The following is a 13,840-nucleotide window of genomic DNA, read 5'->3' as shown; positions in this document are numbered from 1 at the left end:
GAAGACTGGAAAATGAGAATTTATAATTAAAACAGTGATCTGCGTACCACTTTTTACCGCATTCCTGAAAATAACACTACACAGGCCATGTATGCAGGGCCTGACCCCTGCCATCTTATCAAACAAGAGTAAAAAGCTACTGCCACTGCACTGGGCAGTGATCTCACGCTTGACATCAGCACGGCTATAAACACATTGCATGTTACTGTGCTCACTGGTGACCATCATGACATCTAACCTTTCTTTATTTCATAGTTTCTACAATTATTTTTCATAATCTGCCTAAAAAAAACCTTGAGCATAAAGCCAGACAGAGTCATGGCCCCCATATATCCACACTATTGCTAAGCAACAGTTTAATGGTTTAATCAATAAGTGAATAGTGTCAGTAGTCTCAGGAGGGGGCAGTGATCCCTGATTTAAAAAGGAGTTAACCGGCCAGGTCCTTAAATTGAATCTTGCTGTGTTGATGTTGTTGAAACTGAATAATTGTATCCCATAAACAGATTAACACAGGCAGACTGTTATTGGCAGCACTGTGATAAACAGCTAGCTTTTATCACTGACCATTATTTACCTATTTTTTCTGGAGGTAAAGCTAATTTTCTATAGTCTTGCATAGTACTTTAAGATTAAAATATATTAAAAAGGCCTGAACAGTCTTTTGAGATTAACTATTTTTCAATCGAAAAATGCCCTATGACCCATGGTTCACCCTGTTATATAGCACTGTTAAATATCAGCTCATAAGTGGGCACACCTGCACTCCCAAAACACACCACTGTGGTAGCAAAACTGTCAAACGGAAATAACAAGGGCATTGAGACCACCTGCTCTTAATGGTTAGCTAGTCTTTACATGAAGGTCAAAATAAAGAGGAAGCATAATGCACAATTGTCTGCTTTGCATTGCATTTGAAAAACATTTGAATGTTGAATAAACTGTTTGGTTTACAGTAAAAACTTTCTGTTCTTTTTTTCAGGAAAATTTAACACACTAGTTATCAAGAAGTGGATCAAAGTCAGTCATAATGTTAACGTATTTCTTCGAAAGTAAAGAGCCGATATTCTGGACCTGAAAATGATTTGATCGAAACACACAGCTTTCTGTTGAACAGCACTGGGACAATGAATCTCACAAACTGCACTGCTCCTGAGCCTAGTGTTGCGCTCAAGACAAAAACAGGCACAGAAAAAAGGCTTATTGCCGTAACGCTGGGCATTCTAACGTTCCTCACCACACTGTTGAATTTTGCCGTCATTGTAGCCATTTGCACAACCAAGAAACTGCATCAACCCGCCAACTACCTGATTTGCTCTTTGGCTGTTACTGACTTTCTGGTTTCAACCTTAGTAATGCCATTAAGTATCATGTATATTGTCATGGAAACGTGGTCCCTTGGTTACATAATCTGTGAGGTGTGGCTTACCGTGGATATGACTTGTTGCACCTGTTCAATTTTACACCTGTGCGTGATCGCACTAGACAGGTACTGGGCAATCACTAATGCTATTGAATATGCTAGGAAGCGCACAGCGAAGAGAGCAGCAGTGATGATAGCAGCAGTCTGGGCTATATCTGTGTTCATTTCAATGCCTCCTTTGTTTTGGAGGCACAGATACAGTACCAGCCACCTCACCCACTGTATCATTGAGCACAGCCACATTGTGTATACAGTTTATTCCACGTTTGGGGCGTTCTACATTCCTCTGACCTTAATTTTAATTTTGTACTACAGGATTTATCATGCCGCAAAGCACCTCTACCAAAAGAGGGGCTCAAGCAGACACTTGAGCAATAGGAGCACTAATAGCCAAAACTCCTTTACCAACTGCAAACTCTCCCAGACTTTCTGCGTGTCTGATTTCTCTACTACAGACCCAACGATGGAGTTGGATAAAATTAACGTTACGATTCGAATCCCCCCCTTTGAGACCATAAGGGAGCAGTCCTGTGAGCGGCAGCAGCTGTCAAGCTCCAGAGAGCGCAAGGCAGCCCGGATCCTCGGGCTCATACTGGGGGCTTTTGTTATTTGCTGGTTGCCATTCTTCATCAAGGAATTTCTAGTGGGACTTCAGCTCCTGACCACATCTCCTGAGGTCTCTGACTTTCTGACCTGGCTCGGCTATGCCAACTCTCTCGTCAACCCATTGCTCTACACAAGCTTTAATGAAGATTTTACGTCTGCTTTTAAAAAACTGGTCAGATCCAAAGAGCATTCATGAAAAAACTAAACAAAATGGTGGCCTGTTATTGTTTTCGTCATGACATCTTGCATATTTATTGGAATGTTTTTTTTCTTCAATAAAGTATATAGTAAAAAAATATATATTTTTTTAAAAGTGCTGTTGCATATCTTTTAAAGACTTTAAAAGTCTGCACCTTCAGAAAAATGGCTGCAGCCTGCAAGCAGTCTATATTTAATAATAAAGCTTGTCACTAATGCTGGAGGAATGTTGGTAGACTGGCCATATCATGGTAATATATACACGGCAAACCCCAAAGTGATTCTAAATAAATTAATTCAAGTTATATCAACTTAAAAATTCTCATTGTTTTCATAACACTCATCCATTTTAAAAGTTAGTTGAACATTCAAATATACTTTAGTTGTTCAAACATAAATGGTTTTAGTAGAATCAGGGGACTAGATTCCCATCAGCCCTTGCGGGACTTGTACAATATATTTTTGGAATTGTTTGTTGTTTATTGTGTTGTTGTTTTGATATGTGCGATTGCACAGGTGTGTTGTGTTTGCTTGTCTCTTGTGGCCCCGCCTGCTCCCTTACATGTGTTCTCCTTGTGTTGTGTGTGTGGCCACCCCCGTTCAAGGGTCAGAATGCGGATGTGACCTCCCTCCCTTCTCCCTCTGTCTACATCTCTGCATCTGCCTGGTTCCAGCACTTGTAAATGCTGCACTGGCAGCTAATAAAATAGCTAGTTGATTGCACATTCTGTTGCCTCAGCTAATGTTTTGATTATTAAAAAGTAAATGAAACTCAAATGGATTAAGGTATATGAATATACATGTTATGAGTTTAGTCAGCCCCAGAGAAAGTTGTCGTACAAAAACTGAATGAGTAGCTAAACTTGACTTATCACAGTTTACAATGTAGTAATTCTGTATAAAAGGATCACATAATATACATTCTAATTTAAATGACATCTACAGCTTAGAGTATTGATATTTACATGACCAACACTGATAAAACAAAGGACTTTTATTGTATTTTATGTATCAGACTCCAATGCTGACAAAAAGCACAGAAAGGACTGACAAAAAAAACTAATTTTATTAAATCAAATTTCAGGTCTATTTCAAATGTGTCTTTTGTCCAATAGAGGTCACTATAAACCCATGCATGAGAAATTGAAGTTACTGGATAACCTGATTTTTTGAAATGTCTGAACCCTCTTTGTTTTTTTCAGTGGGTCCTGAGTCTCTCTATCAAGTTGCTGCTTGCCTTCACCTCAGTATCAAGGAGCCAGAGCTTCAGAGCTCTGCAAACTTATACCGTTCAAATATTTTCTATTTATCTTGGTCTGTATTTAATGGTGCATAATAATAATAATAATAATAATAACAATAATAATAATTCCCATTCCCAGTGACTTGTTGAATTTATGCTGGTCATAAAATGCAGGCTATAAAAGGCCCCTACAATGGTGATATAGGACTAGAACTACTAGAAAGATATGGATTCATCTCAACACAGGGATTGCAGCTTATCAGACTAATAGATTCATTGGTGAAATAGTAAAGAATAGGTTATTACGAGGCTTTATAATACAGAGGTTACTGAATGACAAGGTGATTAACACTGGAAGCATTAGTAGCAATAGTAGTAGAAGTTATTATCCAAGGCAACCTACAGGTGTTACAGGGCAGCAGGGTTACAATGCAAGATTCATATTTAAATACAGTACATCATAGATGAGCATCTATTCCATACTGAAATAATATTTCAATAGGGGACTGATTCTTTTACAGTCTGCTAGAGACTTTAAGATTAGGATTCATTTAAAGGTTTGGGGTAGAATTGTGTTTTGTGGTTAGGATTAGGGTTATGTGAAGTTCCTTGTGAATGCTGTGGATATTCTGGAGTATTTGTCACCCGACAGATATAAGGCATCAAATACATGCTTTCTTACAGCACCGAAGCGCTTTCAGGGAAAAGCACCAACACTAATCCCAGTACTAAAGGTCATGAGTTATGAGGGTAGCTTGAGGAAACTGAACCTGTGTGAAGTCTACAAATGCGTAAGGCAAGACTTTAGTGGTGGGTGTATGGATGGGTTTGTCAAGCCGTGTTGTTGCTGCTGATTATTTGGGAATATTCAAGAGCCATCTGTATGCGATTCCAGGAACCATTAGCAGTTAGGAACCCAATGAGTATTGAATAGCCTGCTCTTATTTGTAGCGTTTCCGTGATGCTGTAAATGTTCCAGATGCATTTAGGTACACTGATTACCGATTCAACACTTATCATTGTTTATGCCAATTAAAATATTTCTTCATGATTGACACGTTTAATAATGAGATTTAAATTGATTGTTAATTTGGTAATTTGATTCGTTTTTTGCTCTTTCGTTACTCTTCAAACATTTAAAATGTCCGTCTCTCGAATTGTGGGAATGTTGTCACGATTTCCTCAGAGTTTGAGTTTGAAAGAATGTCTGTCGTAAGTGAAGATAGTAGAGAAGACTGTTTTACATGTAGAACATGAAAGTGGCCTTAGAAAAATTAAAATTCAAAAAGCAAAGGAATGGGACCCAGCAACGAAAAGTAAAGTTATTGATCGTTTTGCCAAATCTAAAGCAGATGAAGCACTAAATATCCTTGTCAGTGATCGGTTTTCAAGATGTAATGTAATGCACGTGGACTGTAAGCTTGTTTGTACAATGGTTAAACGAAACAAATGCAAAAGCTGAGTTTACATCTAACCATTGTGTAATTGATGGCGACTTACTAAGCGATGATGAAATGGTGTTGTTTCGGAACCTGTCCAGAAGATGTGAAATACAGATTAGAATGGGGGATGTTTATGTTGAATTGAATTTGTAATTCATTATGTATAATTATATTACTTTTCTTTAACAATATGAAATGCTAAACTGAAATCGCAAAGCCCTGTTCTAAATGCTATGTTTGAAATGTGTAATACTATAATTAACCAATTGTTGAAATGATTGTTGCATAATAAAATGGTGTTCGCTTTCCTTTTGAATTGTTCTGACTGTTGACGAATCAACGGTTTTCTGTGGATTTGTTAATGAACAATATATCTGTTCCACACTCCCCTTCTCTTCAAAGCCACACAGCCACTTAGAAGATAAGTAGAATTCATCAATGAAAAGATCAAAGGATAACGTCACAGAAATGTTTTAATGTGGAATAAACAGCTGCATAACAGAGTCTCTAAAGCAGCACTAGCAGGTTGGGAAACCTCATAGAAACAGTTCTGGACCAAATTTCTGTCAGCCAACATCCAAGCACACAGAATCCTGTCAAAATCTTCAACGTAAAGAGTGAAGGCCAGTCGGAAGGGCTTAGGGTACAAACATCTAGGGTACGAACATCTGGGAGTTACACTGTAAGGAGATACAGTATAATTATTCAGCTCAGGGTTAGATACACATATTTATATCCATTTACATAGCCTGTCTCCAGCACACCGAACAACGGTAGACCAAACAACAACCTGAGATTACAAGATACGAATCAGAAAAATGATGCAACGCTAACCTTGGCATCTAGTCCAGAACCTCTTCAAAGAACGCGCGTCTGTTTGCTTTTGTTTTTCCAAAACAAGAAGCAAGGGTTTAAATGTCATTTTAAGGAATTATTTTTAGGCAGACATTCTTTTTTAATGACTCTACTTGCTCTTGTTCATCTTTCTCCTCGTTGAAACTACTTGTGCCAACAAGCCTGGTTCTTTTCTACAGCAGTTTAGTTTTCTACAGCATGGTTGGTTCTTGCACAGTCTTCATCCAGGAATCTGGGTTCTTTATCGATACCCATGTCCTGAAGCTGAAAAAGTAAAAAAAAAAAAAAAAAAAAGTGATGCCGATTGGTCTAAACTTTGCTTGAACTCTGGAGTCATTTTAAACAACTTATTTCAATGTGTTTGAAACAAGTTACATTCACCCTGCTAATTTAAACTCATTGGCTTTCTTTTACAACACATTATTCAGATCCAAAGGCTGAGAGTACAGGTAAATTAAGAGTAAATGTACCAGTAGTATATTTCAAGATTTTAGTTATCTCCAAGTTTTTTTTTTTTTTTGTTTTGTTGGATATATCTCATTGTTATAATCTGTCACACTTGTCCCTTGTCTGTTGTATAAAAAAAACAGACAATATCAAATGCAGAGTATAATCATATGGTAATAAAGAAAATGTCATGCTATTAGGGTAATAAAGCTCTACACTGTCTACAGTCCCTGTTTCGTGCACAGCTACATCAAACAGATGCATATATTCACATTGTTTATAGCCCACAAGTGAGAGAAATTACTTTTGTATTTAATTGTGCTATGTAATGCATTGACATGAAAATGCCCCTTGATTTGTGTTTGTAGTCTGAGGCAAATGCTCCTAGTGTTTGATAGAAACATATTTAGTCTGCATTTATAAAATGGCTTGGGTAAATTAAACACTATGATTGGCTGGACAAAATAACAAGCTAGGGGCTAGTCACCTCTGAAGATCAAAGTGCAGCTGGGTCAACAGATTAAAAATAATCCTCACCACCATACAGGCAGTGAAGGACTTCAGATCACTTAGAGATTCAATGTTTGTACAGACTATACACAAAGAGAAATTAAACTATGCACAGAGAAATTAAATGACACACGAAGAGAAATTAAATCAACTCATAAAAATAAAAAGATAATCAATTTCCTTCTGTTTATTTTCTTTAAACCCTCAACATCTTGATGTTTCATTACATTGCTATGTACATTGAAGTGGCCACTAAATGCATTTACATATGTTCCCGAATAATAAAATAGAGTAATGGGACCAAAGTATTTATGTAATGTGTGCACCTGTCAAGAGTTCAATATTCAGTGTCACAATGAGGACTCCTTGTATTGTGAATGAGCGTCTCTTTGATGAATATTCTGAACAGGAACAGGTTTCTTCATTGTTAAATCTTGCAGCTGCCATGTTATGTACTTTACAGAGTCAGCAAAACAATTACAAGAAGAAAAAACATTTCTACAAAGAAAGATACATCTCTAGTCCCACTGCCTATGTGTAATCATCCCTGTTTCAAAATGAGATTATGAATGACGTGATAACCACACGCATGAGAAAGCCTGTGCAGAATGTGGTCCAGGGAGAAACTAGGTAAATTCTATTAAGATTATTGTGTTTGCATATTCCTCAATGTGAAGGGAAATCTCTAGCCATCTTGTATAAATTCTTGCTGCAACATCGCCATTCAGTACTGAAATATGGCACTAGACGTTTACCGGAGAAAATGGAAAACAGTTTGTTTAGATATAAACTGATTTCATGGATTATTTTTCAGATATGTGGATTGATTTTTCCAGTGTTTACTACATTTATGACTATGATGATATGATGTCTAAATTCACGTTAGGATTTAAGATACTTAATGTCATTTTCTATAATGCCATCCTTACTTTGAATATGCCTTCATTTACTGCAATTGCCTTTTTCTATAATTCTGTAAGCTTATGCATTCTAACTTTTTGATTTCACCTATACCAGTATGTAATTATTGGTGCTTATACACGATGGTTGGTTCAATGAAACACCTGACTAATATAGAGTTTGACCAAACTGCCAATTAATTGTAACCCTTAAATACCCAGGTGTTCTTGATTTGTCTACACCCCCTTTCAAAATGTTTACCTTTTGTTGCCTTATAGCCTGGAATTAAAATGCATTAAAATAGTTTTTTTTAATTTTTTTTTTCATTTATCTACACATCCTACCCCACAACTTCAAAGTGAAAACAATATTCTAAAAATCTGTAGAAAATTAAATAAAAATTGAAATAGTTTGGTTGGATAAGTGTCCACTCCTCCCCGCCCGCCCCATAATAGCAATCCTAAATTAGCTCAGGTGTAACCAATCACCTTCAAAATCACACACCAAGTTATGTGGCCTCCACCTGTGTTAAATTGTAGTGATTTACATGATTTCAGGATGAATTCAGCAGTTCCTGTAGGTTCCCTCTGCTGGGTAGTGCATTTCGAAAGCAAAGACTCAACCATGAGCACCAAGGCGTTTTCAAAAGAACTCCGGGACAAAGTTGTTGAAAGGCACAGATCAGGGGATGGGAATAAAATTATATTATATATATATATATATATATCAAAAGGACTTGATTATCTCTTGGAGCAGAGTCAAGACAATTTTTAAAAAGTGGAATGTGTATGGCACCACCAAGACCCTGCCTAGATCAGGCTGTCCCTCCAAACTAGATGACCGAGCAAGAAGGAGACTGATCAGAGAGTCTACCAAGAGGCCAATGGCAACTTTGCAAGAGCTACAGGCTTTTATGCCCAATACTGGTCAAAGTGTGCATGTGACAACAATATCCCAAGCACTCCACAAATCTGGCCTGAATAGTAGGGTGGGAAGGAGGAAACCATTACTCAAGAAAGCCCACCTTGAATCCCATTTGAAGTATGCAAAAAAACACTCAGGAGATTCTGTAGCAATGTGGCAAAAAGTTTTGTGGTCTGATGAAACTAAAATTGAACTTTTTGGCCTAAATGCAAAGCATTATGTTTGGCGCAAACCCAACAGAGTGCATCACCCAAAAAACGCCATCCCTACTGTGAAGCATGGTGGTGGCAGCATCATGTTATGGGGATGTTTCTCACTGGCAGGGACTGGGTCACTTGTCAGGATAGAAGGGAAAATGAATGGAGCAAAGTCAAGAGAAGTCCTTGAGGAAAACCTGCTGCCATCTGCAAGAAAGCTGAAACTGCTACAGAAGTTCACCTTTCAGCATGACGACCCAAAGCTACACTGGAGTGGCTAAGGAACAAAAAGGTAAATGTCCTTGAGTGGCCCAGTTAGAGTCTCAACCTAAATCCAATCAAAAATTTGTGGCATGACTTGAAGATTTCTGTCCATCAACGCTCCCCAAGGAACCTGACAGAGCTTGAACAGTTTTGTAAAGAAGAATGGTCAAATATTGTCAAATCTAGCTGTGCAAAGTTGGTAGAGACCTATCCCAACAGATTCACAGCTGTATTTGCTGCCAAAGGTGTTTCCACCAAGTGTTAACTCAGGGGAGGTGGAGACTTATCCAATTATGATCTTTCTGAAACTTTTTTCCCCCTTAACAGTGTGGAGTATGGTGTGTAGATAAGTGGGAAAAAAAATCATCATTTAAATGCATGAAACCTTGAGGCACTGACATAACAAAATGTGAAAAAAGTTCAAGGGGGTGTAGACTTTCTATGGACACTAAATTTTATTTATATATATATATATATAATATATAGTGACGGATTGCCCTCTGGTCACGTTTTTCTTCTCCAAATAAATACTTTTAGACACAGATTGCCAGGAAACGCCATACCGTGTGTTTATTATGTACTACAAAAAAGAAAATAAATCAAACCCTAACCCGATCTCGGGCCCTAGCTAAACAAATGTTTCCCTAACTAATAACAAGACAGGTTAAGCCTGTTACCATGTCACCAAAACCAAATTGTAATCCAAGTTGTAATCCAAACACCTTCCCAATAGTTCATTGTCCCATTTCCACAATACACACAATAACCAGCTTACTCTCCAACTCTCCCAACCAAACTCCTACCATCACCCACACCAATCACACACACTCACACCCTTTTAAACTAATTTCTTCACCATACCTTAAAAAAGAAAGCCACTAAACATTAGTCAAAAAAGTATGTACTTACTCTACAACCCCTTATATACCCTCCCCCCGTGACCCCTAGGTTAACGAGCGCATCTGCTCCTCCAATCCGCGGAGGCCTTGACGTTTCCTATCCGGGTCATGGAGTTTGGGTATCGTAGATTCGCACCTTTTCTAGATGGCCGATCTCCACCCAACGCAAGGAATAAATTGTTATGCCATTTAGTCCAAGGTACTCTGTTCCCTTTACACAGTGCCCTCACAGATTGGGAGGGAGACCTAACATCAAGAATCATTGGATCTTTGTCACAGAGCAGTATGGTTATAATCTATCCTTACCTGTGGACTGTTGACAGAAGTTAGTATTTGGGTCAATTAAGTAAACAAGGCATCTTATGACACGTTTATTATGGCATCAATGTCATGATAGTGTGTACTTTATCATGGCCATTTATCATCTGGTTCAGGTTAAATCAATTATAAAGAATATTCTACTGTTCTATTACACTAACAAGAATGATACTATAAATGTGGTATTTCAATCGCTCCTGATTTCTGTTAACAGACCCCGAGATCTCTGTGAAGAGGCCATGTGTTCCATGTAATTTGAGATTCCTGTTTGCTATATGTGATTTCCATCTATTTATCTGGATCTGTTGATTTGTGTATTGTCAATTCTATCACAGAAAAGGTTCATGAAGCGGAAAACTGTGTGTTGCTAAAACATGTGGGCTTTTAGCAGATAGGATCTGATAGTTACCTAGAGGGATCAGCAGCAATGACGTAAACTAGCTTAAGATAATCCCAAGGCTCATGTGTAGAGGCTACACAGGGGTATAAAAAAAAACATGAATCCCAGAGAACGAAGAGGTCTGGCTGAAAAGATTGTCAAAAGAGAACTCCCTGGGACTGAAAAAGGTAACATTTTATTTTTCTAAAAGCATTTTCTTGCGTGCTATCCATTCGACACAGAGAGGTAGTTACACTTTACAGCAAGACACTTTGCCGAACATAGCAAATGAGACCCCTGTGCACTCACAATGACTGTGCTCGCACTGTAGATACACAGTAGAAACAAATACCCAGACATCCATTCAAGAAAACAGCCGAAAACAACTCTTGCACATACAGGATTTATACCGTTAGCTAATATCTTTCGTATTGAACTCAATATGAACCAAACATGTATTCTGGGTGCACTCAATACTTACTCATATTGAGTAACGGGCTTAGTCACCATTAAAAGGGCAAGTGTACTCTTACTTCATTTGAATTTAGTAATTTATTATGCTTAAATTTACATTTAAATACAACTGCATTGAATTACAGACACATGCTATAGTGTTACCAAATGAAATGAATCAGTCCTGATGCAAATCCATACACATTTATTTTCATTTAATATAATTTAAAACATATAACTGTCAATGTATGTGTGTCTAGTTTGTATGTAATTGGTTTATCTCAGATATGTTTTGATAGAATCAAACTTTTTTCCTGTTTTTAATTGTGCATGCGTGCAGTATGCCACATTGGTAATTCACCAGCCTCACCCTTCTCTTTCTCCAGGTAGCATGGCTTGCTATACGAAGTGTGTTGGAGTGCCACTATTTGTCTTGTCCTTGATAATTCACAATGTGCATTCAGATCCAGATGGAGACATGGCACAAGGCAAGTTTAATAGGAAATAAATGCAATGTGTATGTGCGGAGTAATTGACAGGGTCCATGTGCACAAGCAATGTGCTGCATTTCCTAAACCTTGCATTTAGGCATTGTTTTAAAAGCAATCGTGTAATGGCTCTTCCCTTACTTCTCTTAGGTTGTCATGAGTGTAAACTCAGAGAGAACAAATACTTCTCCAAGCCAGGGACTCCAATTTTCCAGTGTGTGGGCTGCTGCTTTTCAAGAGCTTATCCCACTCCTTTGAGATCTAAGAAGACCATGCTTGTTCCCAAGAACATTACATCAGAGGCAACATGCTGTGTAGCGAAGGATTTCAAAAGGGTATGTGCTTTCACCCTGCGTTGGAAAGGGCTCTCTGTGCCCTGTGTAATATGCTGTGTAGAAGGATTTTAAAAGGGTACGAGCTTTCACACTGCGTCAGAAAGGGCTCTCCTGCCCCGAGTAAGATGTAGCATGCTGTAAATTACTTGGTGCGCCTTTCTGAATGTCTGCTGTATGCTTATTTCTAGGTTAACCGCATTGAAAACGCCAACCTGAAGTTGGAGAACCACACAGACTGTCACTGCAGCACCTGCTACTACCATAAATTCTAAAAATGTTCCCACGAGTAGCTAATTATCAGAAACAAAGAGCAGTGGAAACCTTTACATTTAACTTCTCTAATATATATTCATTCCTCTTTTGTTGAAGTCTGCAATATCTGTTTAAAGCCAGCAACATATCTATCTATATAACTTCTATTTTCTGAAAATGACACCCCAGAATAAATATATGCTTTGAGTGGAGAATTGCAAGCCAGTGTCTAATGTGCGGTTTCTTTATGTTTATGTAAAATATATTTGCCAGTTCATCATTCAATGTGATTGACTTGGTTACTCTATTGTAATTTCATGCTGTGCCATATTTGTATGAATTACAAAAGCTTCACCCGAATCAGGTCTGTGTGAGCTGGCGCCTATGCTGTGATCCTTTGCACGGCGATGCCCGCATTGGAACATATGATTGGCTGTTCATACTTCACTCTTAAAAGCGATAGGTGTGATAGTGACGTTTCACGGGATGGCCTGTAACAATACCATAGAATGCGGGTTCATTTGTTTAGATTTAGCAAAAAGCCAGATGGGATATATTTGATGGTAATGGAGCTGGTCGGCACACACAGCAGCTTTGCAGTGGAGTTGTATTGTGTAGGCCACTTACTCAGAAGTTTGTGCATCTTAAAAGAAGTCACCTTTAATCTCTCTTCACTAAAATAAATACTTCGATATATAAAATACAAACAATCTATCGCCATATTGTATCTATCTCAGTAAATGCAGGCTGGCGCATCACACAGGGCGAGGCAATCCGCACGCAGACGGAGGGCGGGCGAAAATCCGGGCCCTCTCGCACTAAAGCATAGCACTGATAGTGCTGTACAAATGAGCCGGCTCCTTTGCAGGGAGTGTCTATCAGGCTTATGTCTTTGCATGTGATTACGTCACCTACCAGCCCTGCTGCTGCCTTCCGCCATGCACTCTACAGTATATATGGCACAATGGCTCAATCACAAAAAAAAAAAAAAAAAAGTTTCATTATGCAATTCAATACAACAACCATCGTCTTACCTAAAGCGGTAGTATTAGCGGGATTCCAAAAAATATAGCGGTGCACGTGCCCACATGTTGCAAGAACTGTTTAAATAATGTACCTGTCTTATATTTTCATTGTTAATATCCTAACAACTTTACACTTCTGTCTCAAAGCTCTTTTGAAAATGTCTGCTCTAGTGCACTGGGGTTTGAGGATCTGTCCTCCAAGTCTAACAGTGTAAACTTAGTTGCAGGAAGGACCAATCAAGAGTTGTTGCTTGTTTTATGCCATTAACATGGTCTTATTCCTCTAAGAAATTGTGTCTTTTGCCTTTATGCTTGCTTCTAAATATGGTCCATTGAGTTAGACGGCAGAGTTTGCCCATAATAAAATAACTTAAAACAATAATGTAACTACTGCAACTAAGTCATTTCTTGCTACTTTAAGTGTTAATATTTTTCACTAACTATTGAGGCAAGTTTTGGATCAGAGCTCTTTTCAAAATGTCCACTCTAGTGCACTGGGGTTTGAGATCTGTCCTCTAAATCACTGCAGGAAGAGTGATTTAAAAAAAAAAAAAGCTCTGGCTTTTCTGTTCCGTACTGCATCATGGATCGTTGTTGCTGTGTCACCTGTTTTACTCAGTGGGCAACAACCCTTACACTATCAGTGCACTAGAGCAGACATTTTGAAAAGAGCTTTTAAATT

At 38.2% G+C, this 13,840-nt stretch overlaps 2 protein-coding genes across 2 annotated transcripts; both read left to right on the top strand.

The window, feature by feature from the left end:
- Positions 1–987: 987 nt before the first annotated feature.
- On the top strand, positions 988–2,492 carry LOC121316607 (5-hydroxytryptamine receptor 1E-like). The gene has a single exon (XM_041251653.1). It carries the CDS (start codon positions 1,128–1,130, stop codon positions 2,223–2,225), a length of 1,098 nt encoding a protein of 365 aa, XP_041107587.1. The 5' UTR covers positions 988–1,127; the 3' UTR covers positions 2,226–2,492.
- Positions 2,493–10,721: 8,229 nt separating this feature from the next.
- Positions 10,722–13,609, top strand: LOC121317611 (glycoprotein hormones alpha chain-like). The gene is made up of 4 exons (XM_041253723.1): positions 10,722–10,793; positions 11,445–11,546; positions 11,697–11,881; positions 12,070–13,609. Exons 1-4 carry the CDS (start codon positions 10,724–10,726, stop codon positions 12,151–12,153), a joined length of 441 nt encoding a protein of 146 aa, XP_041109657.1. The 5' UTR covers positions 10,722–10,723; the 3' UTR covers positions 12,154–13,609.
- The last annotated feature ends 231 nt before the right edge of the window (positions 13,610–13,840 follow it).

The sequence above is a fragment of the Polyodon spathula genome, chromosome 6 (genome assembly GCF_017654505.1).
Source record: "Polyodon spathula isolate WHYD16114869_AA chromosome 6, ASM1765450v1, whole genome shotgun sequence".
Lineage (NCBI taxonomy): Eukaryota > Metazoa > Chordata > Actinopteri > Acipenseriformes > Polyodontidae > Polyodon > Polyodon spathula.
This window is presented reverse-complemented; position numbering and strand designations above follow the sequence as displayed.